Here is a 19,328-nt window from a genome sequence, read left to right on the forward strand (position 1 = left end):
GGGAATAAATCCTATATTTGTTTTCTTAATGCATAGCTATAATCACATGGTTCCTTCAGTCTATTACTTTTGATTTACCGCTACATGACAAGCGTTGTCATAATCTTCACAGAGGTGGCATCCTCCTTTCTTGGCAGGCGGGGAGGGGCTGGGGCTGCAGCTGGCTGGAAGAGGAAGTTAGCTTTTGGGGGAGCAGTGGCTATGCCATTCCCTACAGGGTTTGTTTATGTAGGGTGGTCTGAGAAGACCTTTTAAATGGGGTGGTGCCAACACGCCATCATGCCGGCCTTGGCCCCAGTCCATCTCCACTGACAGAATTGCAAACACTGTGCACATCGTTTCATTGAGCGGTCGGACCATGCTCGATTTAATCAATTCTTCTTTAGAACATTTTGGATTGTGGTTTTCTTTCTTCCTCTGTTCCTCCCTCTCTCCTTCCCTTTTTCCCCTCTCTCTCTCCTTTCCTTCCTTCCTTAAATGCCTGTTTAAAATATCTTTAACCCCTTAACGTCATCCATTTTTGGCTTTCTTTAGTATCCTCACTGCAAAATTTATTAGAAGATGAAGTCGATATAATTAATAGACAAATACATCTAAGTCAGAGAATGAGGAGTTTGCTGTGAAGTTTTATGTCGATTATTTTAAAAGTTTAGATGGAAAACTTTCCACATTTCCCCCAACGCATTGGAAAATCCGAATGATGCCGAAAAAGTAATACACGTGCATTGTAGAAAATCTGGAAAACTCTTCTAATATTCAGCTTAACGTTACCCTGAGCTTCCTGGCTCTCCTCTGACCCCTAAGAAGTCTCTCCTCTTCCCACATCCCAAGCCTTTCCATAGATCCTGTCTTTGAGCCCTGTGTCTTTTCTCCCTTGAAGTTTGTTTGGGTCCGTGGCTTTGTCTCTTCATTCTATATCAGTGGGACACTCATACCTATGTCTTCAGGTCTCTCTCTCTCAAACTTCAGTCTCGTATTTTTTTTAATGGAATGCTAGACATTTCCATCCAGATGTCCCATTAGCCCCCTAAACCAACTTGTCCAAAATAAAAATCACCTGCAACCAAAAAGAAAAATGACTAAAGGAAAACGAGCAGTTTATAGAAAAGAAAACATGAATACCTCTTAAACATATGAAAATGTACCTAAACTTCGTCATAAGTGAAAATTAGACTATACTGAGGAGAAATGGAAACTTATGTTCACACAAAAAAATCAGTACATGCACATTGACAGCAGTTCTACTAACAATCAGCGCAAACTGGGAATGACCGCAGTGGCATTCACGGGGCGAATGGGTCAGCAAACTGGGACAAGCACACGATGGAATATTCCACAGCAATAGAAAGCAACCAGGTGCTGACGCACGCGACGGCTGCGGTGAAATCTCCAGGAAATCACGCGGAGCAGAGGAAGCTGATCTCTAAGGGCTACATGCCGTATGGTTCTATTTATACAAAGTTCTCTACAAGACACCACTATAGTGAGAGGAACTGGACCAGTGGTTGCCAGGGTCTAGAGGTGGGGGACATGTGACGACAAAGGGGGAGCACATGGGAGTTTTGGGGGGCATTGATGGAACTGTTCTGGGTGGTGGTCCATTTTACTGTTAATTAAAAAAATAAATAAATAAAATTCCATTTCAAACCAAAATTCAAAAGCTGGTGGGCTCTTTTTGTTTTTGTTTTTTTGTTTTTGCCACTGAATAATACTTTTGGCATGTCTACTGCTGCGTGGAAAACACTGTGCTGGACACTAAGAGATTCCTCGTGTGTCGCCTTCCACTCTCCCCTCCACACAGGTGAGAGGATGCCCCCTCACCTACCTGCTTTCACAACAATCCAGAGATTTGACATTCTGATGACGGGACAGGGTGGGTAATAAGACACTTTGTCCATTAATAACACGAACGCAAAGTGGCACCGTCCTTATGGGGAGAAACATGGCAATATTTTTTTTTTTTAAATGACATGTTCATTTAACCTCTGACCCAAAACCTCGCTCTGGGAGTGAACCGTGGAGATACACCTGCCCACGTCTGAAATGAGGCATGAACAAGTCGTCCACTGCAGTTTGCTCGTAATAGCAAGAGACTGGAAACATGCCAAGTTCCACCCACAGAGACTGGCCGAATCTACCAAGGCGTGAACGGTCACACATGGGCCGCTCTGCAGCCAGGAAGACAATGAGGCAGCTCTGATGAGAAGCGTTAAAAAGGTGGGAGAACACACGGTATCTTCAGGCGCCTTTTTACTTGAACACACGGTATCTTCAGGCGCCTTTTGCATTTTATGTCAGGTAAACATGTTGTCTCCTTAAAAAATATAAGTAAAAGAGAAGTCTTTCCTAACGAGATCTGCCTTTCAATTCCCATGTGAAGTGGGGATCCCAAGCGAGCCTGGCACTGTCCTCTGAAGGGGACTGAGCATATATGGTGAATGCGGGGAGGGGTGGCCTGCCAAATGTCACCTGCTGAGGACTGAGCGTCTTGTCTGTCTGCTTTAAAGGAAGATGCAGTTTGAGGGAAGACAGAGAGCCAGGCACAATGAGCTCAACACCCCAAATAGCCTCTCATCTCTCAGCCGGGGGGAGAAGATACTGCCTCTTGAATGGTCCCCTGGCAGCCTCACTGGACTTCACGTCTGGCCCTGAAGGAAGGCAGGGATGAAAGTCATTCCGCCTCAGTCTAGAAAATGCAGAGCTAGGGGCTGCTTTGAAACCTCTCTGGCAGAGGGCTCTCCAGAAGAAAGAAACAATCCACCCTTTCTCATACCCTGGGCCAGGGGTCTCTGACCCCTGGGCTGTGGACCGGTACTGGTCTGTGGCTTGTTAGGAACCGGGCTACACAAACAAGCAGTGGGCAAGAGAGTAGTTTCCTATGTGTTTGCAGCCACTCCCCAGGGCCAGCATCACCACCTCAGCTCCACCTCAGCTCCTCAGGCATTAGATTCTCATAGGATCATCAGTCCCTGGTGCCAAAAAGGCTGAGGACCGCCAGTCCACATGGGCACTTTATCACACCACCCGGCAGGATGAAGGCAGAGCACCTGCGTCATTTCCTTCGGCCCTTGAATCACAGTCATGGGCACTGACCTGCTTTCCCTGGGAAGACAGCTGGAGAGATGTGGGTGACATGCAGATCAGTGGGAAAGGGTGCTGGCACTGGGAAGTCGCTGTGGTACTCAGAGCGACAGCAGCATCCCCTAGACCAGCAGGCGGGCAATTCCTGCCAACGCCAGGTTGCTGCGGGGCCTGGAGGGCCGTGGACAAGACCAAGACACCCAAGGTCACGCGGCCTGGGCAGAGGGGAAGGGACCCAGCAAAGTGACCTGACACCAGGGCATCGGACAGAGCAACGGTGGCGCTAGGGGGCTCAGACTGTTTCATGAGCACATGTGAGACTCCCTTGGAAAACTCCAGAAATATTTTGTGGGGGCATTTCTGTTAGGGGGGTTTTGCAGAGGGCTGGAGGTTCAGAGTGATCCTGCAGGTACTCAGAGAAATTCAAATATTATCCACATTTCTGTTGGTGACGCCCCAGGCTCCCTGCCAAAGCAGCGCAGAGTCCCGATGGCGATATCTGACTGCTCCTTCCTCTCCCCACCCATCGCCACCAGTCAGCACATTCCACAGACTCCTCCTTCATCCACACACTCCTGCTTCCTGTGATCAGAGCTCAGATCTCCATTTCACCTCCTGCCTGCCATTCTCTTGCCCCAAGGCATTCACTGACTGCCTTCCTGATGGCTGTTTCAATAGCAAATGTTCCCCGATTTTAATGTGCATTAGAATCGCCCAGGGAGATTTGAAAATGCAGGCTCCAAGCAGCTGCCCTCTGGTTCTCTGACCTGAAGTGAGGCTCAGAAGTCCGCATGTTAACACTCTGAGGAAACGCTGATGGAACGAGCTTAAATAGAAAACTGAGAGACACTCGCCTACCAAGTGAGAGTCAGAGTCGTGCGTGAGATGGGTTTAGCTAAGCTATCATTCCAGGGTTTTCTCACTACTGTCCAACTTGAACTTTCCGCTACAGTCAAGTAGGTCTACTCGCTTTCCCCAAATATGCCGAGGACAATTTTATCGCCATGGTTTTTGCATTCCTTTTATATACAGCACGCTTTAACTATCTCTACTTAACAAGATCATATCAGTGCACTTAAGGCTCAGCTCAAAAGCTGCTTCCTTTCTAAAACATCTCCACATGTCACCACGGTTGGAAATAACCTCTCCCTGAACTGAATGTGAAGGTGCTTGCTTAATATCACTCAAAAGGCCATTCCCTTATGGTGCCTTTGCTGCAGGTTCTGTGTCCACATGCTTTCCCCTGAGTTGATTATAAAACTAATCAGTAAAGACAAGTCTCTTGCATTATTCTTCCAACTTCCTAGTGCAGTGCCTAACACGTAGCAGACATTGAGTCATAGTGACTGGGAAAATTCAATGTCTTTTTCTTATCCTGAATATCCATAATATTTAATGCCCATTGAATTCACCTTTCTTCTGTCTTCCTTTGTAATTTCAGTTATCAAACTGGAATATTCCTTATAAACTAATTCTGTTCATCTTCAAAGCATCAAGAGACTGGACTATTTTGGTTCACAGCCCCAGCATTTGAGGCCAAAGTAATTTTAGCCAACACAGCTGCTGGTATAGAGTTTTTTCCTTCTACCCACACAATTAGATTTTCAGCCATAAAAGATGATATTGTCATGAAGGCATTTTTAGGCATTTTTGTAAAGAAAATACTTGAACCATTGCTGATGAGACTTCTAAGCTGGGGCTCTAAGTTTCTAAGAATAAAACCATTCTAAACGGCTTCTAAAAATAAAAATTGTAGCACTTGAACATTTAAGAACAACTTTTTACATTAATTTTTTTCAAGTTACTAAAATCACAGAAACTATAACAGCTCACCAAATCTCCATTTTAGAACTGGATATGCTGTTTTGATTTTGGCAAATTTGAAATTATGAAGTGATTTCTTTGGAACTGACAAGTCATGTGCTTGGCATGGTACACCAAAAATGAGATAAAAAACACATAATGCTTTCTAATTTAATAATATAGCATGAACATTTTCCATTTGAAAAGATGCATTTCTGCGGCCTCGTTCTTTTAAGTTTCAAAGCAACAAATCAGAAGTGAGATATATCAAGCAGAACACAAACTTACATAAAGGATGATCCTAATTTTACATAGTCTATACTTGCATGCATGGAGAAGGAAATAAACTAAATATCAGAAGGAAATAAACTAAAATGTTGAGTAGTTTTTTCTGTTTGGATCTTACAGATGAGGATGATCTTCTCTATGCTTTGCAGTATTTTTTAAAATTTCCTACAATCAATGCCTATTATTTTTATCATAATAAAAAATGTAATCAAGGAGAAATCAGGATGTTAGAATACTTCAAAATAGATGAAAATAGAAATAACTATTGCTTATAAATTTCCACATCATGCCAAAACAAAATAAAATGCCCCCAAGAAGCTATATGATAATCAGCATATCACTCCTCCACGACGTAAGCAACATTTAGAACAGAGGTACATAAACATCGCCAGGGCTACCCAACGAACAGCACATCGTTCGAAATATAATCAATCTTTAATTCAAATCACTGCACGAAACTAACATTTCACAAAATTAAAATGCAGAAAGATCTAAATCCCTTTGATTTTTCTATCTATTGTCATTTTCAGTTATGAAACTCAGCATTCAGATAAAAGCTTGAGATTTATTATATCTCATTACAGAAAACAATGACAGGCTGTCTAAACTGCTTAGAGAAGAATGCTAATAGAGCTACTCAAAGCATCAGAACGAATTTTAGAGAATGCTTATATAAACACATAAAATAGTGTTTTTATTCTTAGCCAAACAGAAACAGCCCTTCTTTTGGTAAACATCACCAGACATTTCAACAGCAGGCCCTAACCCTGAGAACTCCCAGCGTTTGTGAATTCTGACCCTACATCGCATTCCCACATGCAGTTTACAGCAACAAATTTACATTCTATCTCTCAACATCTTCACTGAAGAATGCTTTGGAGCAGACCAGCACAGCACAGCACAGCACAGATTAGCTAACTAGAAAGAATCCATTCGCTCAATTGTTAGGAAAGAATGCATTCAGATCTTGGAGCCATTTATGCTGAAAACTATGATTCTGGCATCTTCCCCTCTGCCAGGTACCCTGCTGAGAATGTGAAAGGTCCTCTCTGGCCTTGGCTGCCTTCACAGAGGGGCTGAAGCCAGGAGCAGAGGAAAAGCCAAGACCCACTTCCTTGTAGATGCAGTGAATGCTCTGAATGTGAGTGGACCCTGACATTAAAACAAACTGAAATGACAACATCGACACCCCCCAAAAACACAGAAACAAAATCCAAAACCAAAACCTTACGAGTATTCCAGAAAATAATTTTGAGTTATAGATCAATATTTCCTAGTTAACACACTCAGAATACTTATTCTTTTCCAGGCTAGCTCAGAATTAATTCAATTTCTGAGAATAATGCAGATGAGATTCAATAGAAGCCAAATGGCAAGGCGGAGCCAACCCTGTTCATGAATATGAATATAAATGATTACAGAGAGAAACCTCCATGTTATATAATTAGCATATGTATGAGGGAGAAAGAGTGAATGCGTAAGTTCGAAAATATTAATTTCCTATTGAAACACACCGGTGTCCACAGGGATGAGTTAAAGGCAGGAAGCAGGTTTACCTCGCCACGTGGTGTGAGCATAGGCGGTGGACTCTCCTGATCCTCAGGAGTCTGTGCAGGCACCCTGTCACTGATGCCCCTCCTTTCTGTGTCGTGGCTATTTTGTGAGTTACCTCAGTGATCTGCGCTAGGCATGGAAATCTACAGTTATAAAGAGAAGACTTTACAAAAGACTTTCTGAAAACTCGCTGAAGCTAACTATATGAGGCAGGAAAAAAGTAGGCCAGCTTTCGATTCCCGCAACTTGAGAATAAATGCCTGCTTGGATACTGAGTATACGTTTAAAATAAACGTTTATTAAAAATTATGTTGACATTCTCAACAAAAATAGGTTTTCTGTAAGTGTGTTAAGAGAAATTATATAAAACTTGGCTGTAAGGCAAAAAATCTTTTAATGTCATATAGGGGCAAAGGCCACCCAAGGGTTAAGGAAGAGAAAGTATTTTTCCGACTCCCTGTTCACTATAGATAAAAGGTCTCAGACTTAGTGAAGTGACAGCAGATACGTTACTGTCGGGTAGGAATGCAAGTAATTTCTGTCTAATGACAATGACAGTAGCAAAGGTCACAGTTTGCTGTCCTATAGGACAGTAACCAGTGTGGTATATAACCCAGCAATCTTAATGTAACGTTTCTTTATTAAATTGTCTAAATATACAGTTTTTTACATCTCATTAGTTTCTTCACTCATTAATGAGTCGAAGAAAATCTTTGACACCTATTCATTTTATATGTGGGCAAAAGTCATGATTTTTATCATTTAAAGTTTATACTTTAGCAAGTAGGTAATTATTTTAATGTTTATTCATATGACTATCCTAGATGATTGAATATGCATATTCCATATAACAATAATTACAATTTTACCTTGTTTTCTTTTGTATATTTTCACTTAACAGCACTGGTGTGCTAAAAAAAAGTAAATAAGGCAGGTTTTGTGTTTCTTAATGTGATGATATAATAAGGTATTATCACATGCTTTTATAATATTAACTAGAAAGACATTTAAGTATACTATATATTTCTAACTTTTATTCCATATACAACATGATTTAGGAAATAATCACTTGCTTATCTTGGCTTCACAGACTCTAACAAGTCCAAACAGTAGTTCTTGATGAAACAGACAAAATTTCCCCACCCACAATTCGCATTAATATGAACAGGTCTAGCTATAATGAATCACAGGGCTTGGCAGGTCAAGAGGATTATGACATTAGCTCAAACAAGCTTCCAGGCAGGTTATAACATCATCTTTGACAACTGCTAAGCAGCTTGTAAGAATGACAAGTACAGAGAAGGGCAATCTGCTGGAAGACACAAAAGACACTGTCAAACATTTAAGCAATTTTTCTCAAATCTGGGTGGGCAAAGGGGCCTCTGAGCAACAAGAGAACAGAAGAAAGTCATGTTCGACATGATGTAATTGTTGAACAGGCTCATGCAAGTTGAAATTCAATTGGCATTACCCCCATATTTGAGTATAGACCGTTTTAATGCTTTTCAAACAATATCTTCCATTAGAATTTGCTGGGAAGCTTGTTAAAATGCAGGTTCTGATTCAGTAGGTCTGGTGGGGCCTGAGAGTCTGCATTTCTAACAAGCCCCCAGGTGACGCTGAGGCTGTGGTCAGGGGACCGCACCATGAATGGCAAAGACCATCTCACCTCGCTAAATCGCAGAGGCCAACGTGGGGGTCCTTGTGCTGAACATGGCAGGTCTGCGTGTTCAGAGTGCTTTTTGGAAACACAAATAAGAGACTAAAAATGTCTGAATTATAGGAGTACCATCCTTGAAAGTGATAGTACAGCTTTTAAAAGTGATATTCCGATGTAGAAACGCTTGTGTGTAAAGAGGTATAATTCTTTGTAGACCTGGTGATGTGGGAGTTCGCATTGAGAGCAAAAGTAAATCCGTCCCAGTCTTTTAACCCTGCCCCTGGGAATGTGTGCTTGAACCCTCAAGTCCTGGCTCCCTGTGCAAAAACAGAACTCCCTGGGGAGACACTGTGCTGCCCTTGGATCACTCTAGGAGTTGGAGATTGCTGGATACTTAAAAAATATCAGTCCTGCTTTGCAGATTGTCTAGTGATGCCAAAAGCGGCCTTAACAAGGTCTTTGATGAGGCTTGACAACTTTGGTTACAGAGATTGTGACTTTTTTGTTATTAGCGTGTGTCAAGTGAGAAGAAGGGAAATAACGTACCTTTATTAAACTTGAGAAATGAGATCCAAGATACAATGGGGTACGAGATTGTGGTCCCTGGGTGAGACTTTGTTTTCACAAAGGTGGCGAGAGCTCAGGGCCACGGTGTGGAAACGAAACTGCCATAGACCTATGTACATAATTTTATGGAAATTTCAGGGGTTTAAAAATATCAAAGTACAGCACTAACAGGAAGCCCTGTGCGCATTTAAAAATCTGATACGTGAAGCGTTTATTTCCTTTCTCAAGTGAGCATGTTTTTAAGGACTATCCCCACAGATAAACACAGACCTTTTGAGATTAAAATTAAGTTCAAGACCTTGAGCTGATATTCAGAGAATAAGACACAAGGCAGCTACTTCCCTCTTCTACATCTGTCTGCTGTGCCCCGATCAAGTGTTCACACCACTAATAGGATATACTTTAGTAATGAGACGAATTCTCAGGTGGTTTTATCGCTGGTGGGTAAACAGTCCATTAGCCCTTTGTGCCTAGCTAGATTTTACGATTTCTCTCCACAGGTCAGCTCAACTCTTTAAATCCCTCGAGGTGAATTTCTCCTCTTGAATCAGCACCACAAAGAATGGATGGATGGATATTAATTCTGTTGAGAACTTGGTTCCCTTTTCAATCTGATTTGGGATGGAGGGTTACAGCAACAAAAAGAATTTTGCAAATCAATGGTTTGCGAATTTTAAAATTGATCCTCAAACAATAAAAGGACAAAAGATCTTTGAAACCTACATATTTGTTTTATTGTCAAAATCCACATTAACTGTTGTTGTGGTTAAAAAAAAAATGATGGAGAAAAAAGACATAGTGCAAGGGAAGAAATCATGAGAAATACAAGTACCCAGTCGGAGAAGAAGAGCTATCATCTGTAAGAGTAAAATCTAAAATCTTCCCCGCCCCCTTGCTTGGCGGGCATAAGATTTCGAAATTCAATTCCAGTATGACCCAGCTGGCTACACTGATTCAGTGCGCACTGTAGGCACATGTAAATGGCAAGCACCCAGTTCAGGGACATTGGAGGAAATGACAGAGAATTCTATACCTAGCAAAAATATCTTTCAAAAATGAAAGTAACGATACTCCTAGAAAAATACAAAAACTGAGAGAATCTGTTATCAGTAAAACCAAGCTTAAATAAACACCAGAGTAATTTAGGCAAAAGGAATGAGATGCCAGATAGAAGAACAGAACTGTAGGAAGGAACGAGGAATAACAGGTTTGCTTTGTAGATGAACCTAAATGTATATTAACTATAAAACAATAAAAATAAGTTCTTGCGGGCTTGAAATATATGTAGAATTAAATTTTACTTAATAACCCACTCTTCCTAGGGAGTGGGTAAAGGTACTAATTTGCATTTGACTCTCATAAACCAAAGATGCTTGTTTTAATCCCTTGGATAACCACTAAAAGAATTGTGAAGACTTTATAACAAACTAATAGATGAGAGAAAATGGGAGAGTTAAAATACTTGATTAATACAAAAGAAGCCAAAAAAGAGATAAAGACGAATAAGAGAGGAAGAGTTAACAAAGTGTAATATAGTAGATTTAAACCCAAATATATCAGATTACATTATGTGTTATAGACTACATATGCTAAAAAACAAAATTGTCAAACTAAATTAAAAACAAAAACCCAACTTTATACTACTCAGAGAAGTCAAAAGTAAAAGGCTGGAAAAATGCTTTGCAAATGCTAACTAAAAGCTGGAGATGCTATATTAATATTAGACAAAGTAAGCTTTCAGGCAAGAATCATCACTAGACACATAGAAGGACATTTCATAATGATAAAACGGTAAAGCTATCAAGGAGATGATAATTTAAAAACTGTATGTATTACATAACATAAAATATTTCAAAATATATAAAGGAAAAATTGACGGAACTAAAAGGAGAAATAGACAAAGCTACGATCATTGTGGAAGACTTTTATATACCTCTCTCATGGTTCAGAGAGCAAGCAGAAAAAAATCAATAAGGATATGGAAGATTAAAAAATACAATTTAAAAAATGACCTAACATATAAAACACTGTACACAACAATCACACAAAATACGTGGGACATTTACAAAACTAACCATATGTGGGGAAAGAAAGCAAATTTCAACGAATTTCAGGAAATGGAATTTGTATATAGTATCTTCTCTAACTACAGGAATATTAGGTTAGAAATAAATTTTAAAACGACAATTAGAAAATTCCCCAATCTTTGAAAATTTAGGAAATATAATTTTACCTAACCTATAGGAAAAATTAGAAAATATTTTCAACTGAATGACCATGGAAAACAACTTATTAATACTTGTAGAATGCAATTAAACGGATTTTTAGAGGGAAATGTAGTACCTTAAATAATATGTTGAAAAAGAAGGACTACAAATCAATGATTGAGAATCTATTTCAAATACATTAGAAAGAGAAAAGTAATTCTGAAAGGAGGATGAAAATAAAAAGAAAATGAATACATGTACATTAGATAAAATTAACAAAACCAAAAGTTGGTTCTTGGAAAAGACTATCCAAATTGATAAACCTCTACAAAACTGATCAGTAAAGGATATAGAATCAGGAATTAAAAGAGAGACATTGTTACAGATCCTGCAAAGATAATGAGAGACTATTATAAACAACATTATGGCATTTAATTTGAGAACTGAGATAAAATGGACAAATTCCTAGGGAAAAAAAAACAACTTGTACTGATAAAGGAGTAAACAGAAAATCTGAATTGTCTCATGTATAAGTAATAAAACTTTTCAAACATAAGAGAATATCTTCATGATCTTGTGGTAGGCAAAAATATCTTAAACAGGACAGAGAAAGTTGGAACCATAGGTAAAGATTGATAATTAGAGAATGTTAAAATTAAGAACTTCTGTTCACTTAAAGATCTTACTGATAGAGTAAAAAGGCAAGACACAGAATGGGAAAAGAAATTTGCAATACATATATTTGACAGTGAATCACCAATAAATCAATAAAAAAAGACAATTAAACCAATAAAAATGGTCAAAATACAAATGGGTACCCACAAGAGTTTATCTAAATGGCTACTAAACATATGAAAAGGGGCTGAATGTCATAACTCATCAGGGAAATCAAAATAAAAATACAATGAGATCATTGCTACACACCCAGCAAATGGTTAAGATGAAAGTGACTGACATTAGCAAGGACAGACAAGGATGTAGAAAACCGGAACTCTCACACACTACCGGTACGTGTGTAAATTGGTATAATTCTGCAGAAAACACAACAGTATATCCTTAAAGCTGAACATACCTTACGACCCAGCAATTTTCCTTCTATATTCACACTCAACAGTAAAATGAACATATTTGCTCTAAAAGGCACACAGTAGAAAGTTTAGAATAACATCATTTCTAATAGCCTCGAACTGGAAACAACCCAAATATCTGTCTGTAAGAAAAGAGATAAATAAGGTCTGATATGGTCAGGTAATACTTTACAAGAATAAAAATGAATTTAAATTACATACAACATGGGTGAATATCACAAACAAAATAGTAAGTAAAAGAAGCCCAATGCAAAAGAATGCACACTGTATAATTCCATTTATGTCAAGTTCAACTAAAGTATGGTGCTAGAGATCTGGGAAGTGAGTACCTTGGGGGAGATGCAGAGTAGAGGGCATGAGGGGACTTTGAGGTACTGGTAATGCTGTATTTACAGTAGTCTGGCGTGATCACCTGGGAGTATTTACTTATCTCCTAGAGCAAATTAAGCCTGAAACATTGCTGAGGGGAAAAAATGACAAAACTGAAGCTGTCCTACTTTGGGCTCATCTTGAGAAGGCAGGGTTCTTTGGAAAAGACAATAATGCTGGAAAAATAGAAAGCAGCAGGAAAAGAGGAAGACCATGAGATGGACTAACTTCTTGAATCAGCCATAGGCAGGAGTCTGCAGGAGCTGAACAGGGCTGGTGAGGACACTGTGGACATCACTCATTCATACAGTCACCAGGAGATGGAGCCTATGCAATAGCACAGAACACACACACACACGCACACACACACGCACGCGCTCTCGCTCTCTCTCTCGCTCTCGCTCTCTCTCTCTCTCTCTCTCTCTCTCTCTCTCTGTTATTTACATACCTAAATCCAAGAACTGGGCACCAGGCTCTCTATGAAATTCTCAAATCCATTAGGAATGGCACAACTTTCCTCTCCACTCTTAGCTACATCATCGTCCCATTTATTATAGAAAATGTACAAAGCATTGAAGCAGCACGTCTTCAGATATTCTTACCCCTCTCCTAAGAACTGGTCCCTCAGGGAGTCCCTAAGTTTCATGCTGCTGACCACTGCTCCATGTGACATCTGCCACATTCAACTCCAGGAGTTCTAGAAGGTCAAAACGGAACATCCATGCTCACACAGTATTTCCTGTCACACGACTCTATTACATTTTTCACAAGTAAATTTTTTTCAGGTAAAACAAAATAATGTTTAAAAAATATTAGATGCATGACTTGGCCTGGTCTCCTATGAGGAATGCAATATTCAGACTAATGGAAGAATCTTGTCAAATCTCACTCAATAAAGTACGAAGAAATAAGGAGAAAAATTGATTTATGAACAGATAACAGATGATATCCATTACAATCTACACGGCAGTTACTGTGCACTTATGTCAGGCTCTGTGTTGGGAACTGAGGGGAATACAAAATGAAGACAGAAGATTCTTTAGCCTCGAGGAACTTACTACTTAATGGAAGGGACAGACATGACTATAACCAACCATATGCCTCTAGCACAGTTCCCTCTTACTGCTAATAAAGTATTATTTATACCTTAAAATACAAGATGACTTAAAGGACTTTGAATCTCTCAAGTGTCTTTTTATCTACTAAGATAGAAATATTTATATTCGACATTAAACAGATGTCAGGATTTTGCATTCTTGTCATGTATTCTGTTGGTAAAATATACATAGCTTTCCCTAGGATGTCCACTTGTAGAAAATTATCTTAAGCAGGGTTTTCCATTGTATGCTTAGAAGAAACCAGATGACAATGAGAAAAGGGATCCCAAAGCATGATAGAAATGGTCAACTGGCACCTCGTGTCCATTCTCACCTCCCGTTGCACTTGAGATATGAAAAAAATAACTACTACACTTCCTTGGCGCCTCTGGAAATCAGGTTCCACCAGTCAGAAGCGCTCTTGCAGAATGTGGAAGGTGGAAAGGACGTAGGTTGGCTTCTGTCCTCGTGGCTTTGAGCTACCGATATTAAATATGTAGGGTTCTTTTCTAAGGGGAACATGAGCCTTCTGAGAAGGTGAATAGTTTACTGAACTAGATTGAACTTAGAAATCAGGCTTTATGCTCAGGGCTCAGTGGTTAGACGAGGAATCACAGCAAATCAAGTCATGTCTCCTTTCGTTCCACTAGGACGAACTAGTAATAACTTAGAGCATTGCAATAAAAATAATGTGCGCGTGCGTGCCGATATTTCTCAGAATATAGCAACAGCGAGCATTACAGCAGAAATTTGTGTTTCAATTTTCCCAAGGGGCTAAAGAATCTTTTTAAAAAACCACATGACTACATGGGAAGGTCTGGTTCATTTTACAAAAGTTGACGTCACAAACTGTGAAGACAGTGTTTTTTCCAGTAAGAAGGCATATGATTATAAGCTTACAGAAAGACTTCACCCCTCAATGAAACTATAACACACTACTATAACCCAAAAAGCAAGTACCTAATAAAAAAAAGATATAGAGACTGGCTTCTGTGGAAGGTTTAATCAGTCCCTTATTCTTATTTTACCAGTAACTGGGACTCACCTAGAACGCAGATACAGCTCACAGTACTGCCAGATCTGTGCTCTGTCCCTTAGTGAGGTTTATTTATTTATTTGGGAAAAGTAGATGCGTTCTCAATACACCCTAGTCTTTAAGCATTTACCTGCGCTCCCTCTTCGGCAATCTGGAATATAAGTGGTACTTCTGTGCCTTTGGCATTGATGTAAACTACCTGCTTCCCCAGAGCTACCTCACCTGTTGCCTCAGCCCCAGTGGACCCCCTCTGTAGCTGCAGGCCTAGTCCGTTTGTCTTGGCTGCCAAGCCATTAGCCTCAAAGAGTTCCCTGCCCTACCTTCCCATCAGGCTGTCAGTTAATTGCCACACTCCCTCAGGTCTACAAAATACCACACTGGAAAAGCTTCTGAGGCCACAGAATGACAGAGGCCAACTATTATAGCAGGAAGGATTTAAGTGGCTTCTGGTCTGAGGCAAACTGGCCCAGTATTGGTCCCTGCCTACTTCAGCCCTTTAGGTTTTGGCTCACTGCCCTGCAAGGACCTCCGACCTTTGCGTGATTCCAGTGCTTTGACCAACTTATGTCTTTGACCATCTTCTGCGGGCTGCACTCAAGGCTTCCCCTTCTAGAGCTGGAGCACCCCCAGTAGCCTATTCACCCCACACTTACAGAACAGATGGAAAACCAGGCCCCAATTGTGGCTTTTTAGAGATGGTTCAGAAAGCTAAATAATTAATTTGTTTATGTTTGTTGTTAGGAATACATACGATGAGCAGTTCTTGCTGGAAATTGTGCTAAGCCCTAATTTTGCTTCAACTATTCAACTAATACAGAAGATAAAATGCCTTAAAAGTTTCCCTTTACATCGTCCTAAAAAATGGCTGTCTAAACTTCTCCTACAGTGGTTAACAATGGCTTGCTCTGCTTTAAAAAGAAACTTTAAAACAAGATGAATGTTTCATCATGGGTACTTATTACGTTTGAAACCAGAAATAATTCTCTAGTTTTATAAAAGAGTAAAAATATTTCTCTCCAAGGTAAAGAGAAAACATGTACATAAAACCATGATGACTGATACTCAGACACACAAGCAAATTCCCTTTTATCTTGGTGACTAACTCATCCAACAAGGTATAACAGAAAGTAAGGCTTGGTAGAGTGTAATTTATACTATGATTAGCCTTCTTCTCCATAGTAAGTAAGGCAGTTTGAAGTAAGTTTTTTTTTTTTTAAAGTAGTTTCAAAGAACTTAAAAAAAACAACAACAAAAAAACCCCACACACTTAAAATGCTCTTGTCCAAAGCCAGAGCACAGTTTTGTATGGCCTGCTGATAATTTAATATTTGAGAAGCCTTTTCGACATTCTCCAACTCAAACCAAAAGTGAAGCAATACTTAGGGAAAAAAAATAAACGAGTAAGGAAATAAGACCTAATATCCATATAATTCCACAGATCGATTTAGGGACCAAATAATAGAGCAGCATTTCAGCTAATGCAAGTTCAAAATAATGGAACAACCATTCACTAATCAATAATTATGGTTAATTTTACCGATAATATATTAGAGATTATTGTTATCAGGCAAAGGACTGTACAGGTTGATTAATTTGGGGCATCACAAATATAGTACGATTTTGATTTGCTTTAGTTCTCCCTTCCCCACAAACACAATATCCAGTTTCTGAGTCTTCGAAAGAGTAGAAAAATGCAATGATGTCACTGTAGTAAGGATACCACTGGGGCTTGTCTCTCCTCTTCTTCTGACGAGGGACTCAATTTATTTTAGAAGAACTACCCTGCCCCCACCACATACCGATGCTAACACTAACCCTAATGGTGGCTGCCAGTCATAGCCACTGCTCGCATAGACTGGCTCCCGGCCCATTGGCCCAATCACGGCTCTTGGCAATCCTTGGACACCGTATGCTGCAGCAATGGGCTCACAATTCTCTCCACTGGAATCCTTTCAGGAGTGAAACGGAAAGAATTTAAGACCAGAACTCCCTGCGTCTAATCTCAGAGAGAAAGCAGCCCCAAAGCAGGGATCCCCCATGCGAAGAGAAGCCTGGGAAAGAGTCGGGACGACTTCCGATGAAGAGGGAGACCAGGGGTCTCACTCTCCCAGGGGCCACCTGCACCTCTGTCCTTGCTATACTTTGCTTATAAAAACCATTGAACGTCCTTTTAAGCATAAACCAGTTTGAGTTGGTCCCCGTTATTTGCATTCAAGGAGTCGTGACTCATGCAGAGGGGAACCACTTGGGTCTGGGCATTCTCAGTAGGGGGGAACTGAGTGGGTTTCTTCCTAGTCCTGTTCTCTGGGCTCTGCCTGCGCAGCCCACAGGGATGGTTTCCGAGGTCCCTTTGCTGCTCTCTGACCCTGTCCCCCTGCCAAGGCTCACTCGTCCAGGGACAGTGCCTAGTCCAATCCGAGTTTCATCTCAGCCTGGTTCTGGCCCTTCCTGAGGCTTGTTTGACCATCTGTGTTGGATTCCGTGAGCTACCCGGTCCTTCCAAGACATTCCACCCTTTCTTTCCGCTGCCCCCATCTCTATCAGCTGGCTGCAATTGGTTTCCTCTTTAAACTAAGAGAACATGAAATTATACACCAAAATATTGTTTCTGTAAATCATCGGTTAGGACGGTTTTCACTATGGGACACATAAGACGTCAGTAAAAATCGGCTTGAGCAATAAAGAACTTTTCACCTGGGACAGTGAGCCTAGAGGAAGGGTGGGCCCAGATGCGTCACGGTCGGCAGCTTGAGAATGTCACCGGGGCCCCTGTGTTTGATTTCTGTGCTTTGCCAAGATCAAGGCCAACCTCTCTCAGAGGCTGATTCTCCAAGGGTCCCCAAGTGGCTGCTGCTCACAGTTGGGGTGATCTGTGTCACCATTCGCATCCAGCAGCGGCTAAAAAAACCTCTCCATGCACGGGGCAGCATCATCAGATTGAGTACTAATATCCTGGCAGTGGCGTGAGAACAGATTTAAGACATCTTGAAACGTCAGAATTAATTCGGCTTGGCGACTGCCTGCAGTTGGGGCACTGGAAGGGAGGAGCGAGGCGGACACCCAGGTTTCTTATTTGGGCGTCTTAGTAGCGCCAGAGCTGGTTTGGCAGGATGGTGACAGCACATACAGGCTCCGTGCCTTCCCATACTTCACTGGGGCCTGACCGGGCATCAGCTGGAGCCTGTCCAGAAGTCCTGACATCACAGCGAGCTGTTCGCCTCTGCTGAGAAGTGATTTCTTCATGGGCGAGACCAGCTCTGCATGAGCTGCTCTTCCTCTCCTGCACAGAGAACCATTCCCATAAAGCAGGCAGCCACCTGACTGGCCTGAAGGACACTCTCGCCGTTGTGCAAGCATCACCACCATCCTTCTCCAGAGCTTTTTCATCTTCCCAAACTGAAACTCTGTCCCCATGAAACAACAGCTCTCCATTCCTTCCTCCCCTCGGCCCTGGGCAACCACCGAATAATTGCTTTTCTGTCTCTATGAATTTGGCTACTCTGGGGACCTCATATAAGCGGAATTGTATATTTGTCCTTTTGCGATGGGTTTAGTTCACTGAGCATAACGTCTTCAAGGTTCGTCCATGTTGCAGCATGCGTCAGAACTTCCTTCCTTTTTAAGTCCAAATAACATTCCATTGTATGTATGGACCACATGTTTACTCGTTCATCTGTCAATGGACACCTGGGCTGCTTCTACCTTTTGGTTATTGGGAATAATGCTGCAACTATGAACATGGGTGTCTAAATATCCCCAGATATTTCTTTAAAAGCATATGGGATTTGAATTAGCAGCCACGGTTGAGAACCATTAGTGCATGGCTGTCCCAGGAGATTGGGAGGGGTCCAGGGGAGAGGTATGCAACCTTAGTTGGCCCGATCCAGCTGTTCCATGCTAATGATAGTACTTGTCATATCCAGTAAGCAGACCTTACACTTCTGTCTCCATCAACAGACATAGGTGTGTGAGGTAGGTTTTATTTACCTCAGTATCTCCCAGATCTAGCTCCAAGCTTGGTACCCAGAAGGAGCTTATGGATTTGCTGCTGAATAAAGATGACTAGCAATCCGCAATTTAACTCTGCCCTGCTATTATAGCCAATTGTTCCCTTCTGCTATTAGTAATCAGGTATCATCATACCTTGGGTCATGCTTCTGGCCCTGACTGGGGCCTGGGCCTGCTTCAGGGTCTAAGATCTTTATGAAAGAAAATTATGCATGTGAAAGCAGCCCTGGGTCCTTGCTCTGGTTTCTTCTAGGTCAGCTGCTCCAAAAAGATCTGCTGTACCCCCTCCCTTGCATCTGAATGAGAAGCTTAAAGGATCCTCCCACAAATATCTGCTTCCAGCACAGCATGGAAGGAAGCAAGGCCATGATTCTGGTCTCTTGTGACATGGCAAGACTCTTACCCCACAAGGACAACTGAGACCCCTGAAATTCAGCCTCGTCTCTGCGTGTGAGGACCTGGATGAGGAACTGTGTCCAGTCACTCGCACCCTTGACCCTGGGTGTTTTTTCTCTGCACTGCTCACTTCATCATCAGTAAACCAACATGAAAATAAATGACCCAAGTCTC

At 41.2% G+C, this 19,328-nt stretch overlaps 1 protein-coding gene across 1 annotated transcript in view; it reads right to left on the reverse strand.

Moving 5' to 3' along the window:
- The window catches only part of SGPP2 (sphingosine-1-phosphate phosphatase 2), a 103,988-nt gene that overhangs the window by 11,514 nt on the left and 73,146 nt on the right, over nucleotides 1-19,328 (reverse strand). The window contains exon 4 of the mRNA XM_023529717.1: nucleotides 16,550-16,699. Within this exon, the coding sequence (XP_023385485.1) occupies nucleotides 16,550-16,699 (150 nt within the window). The remainder of the gene's footprint in view (nucleotides 1-16,549; nucleotides 16,700-19,328) is intronic.

This window comes from Pteropus vampyrus, unplaced genomic scaffold (genome assembly GCF_000151845.1).
Source record: "Pteropus vampyrus isolate Shadow unplaced genomic scaffold, Pvam_2.0 Scaffold42, whole genome shotgun sequence".
NCBI lineage: Eukaryota > Metazoa > Chordata > Mammalia > Chiroptera > Pteropodidae > Pteropus > Pteropus vampyrus.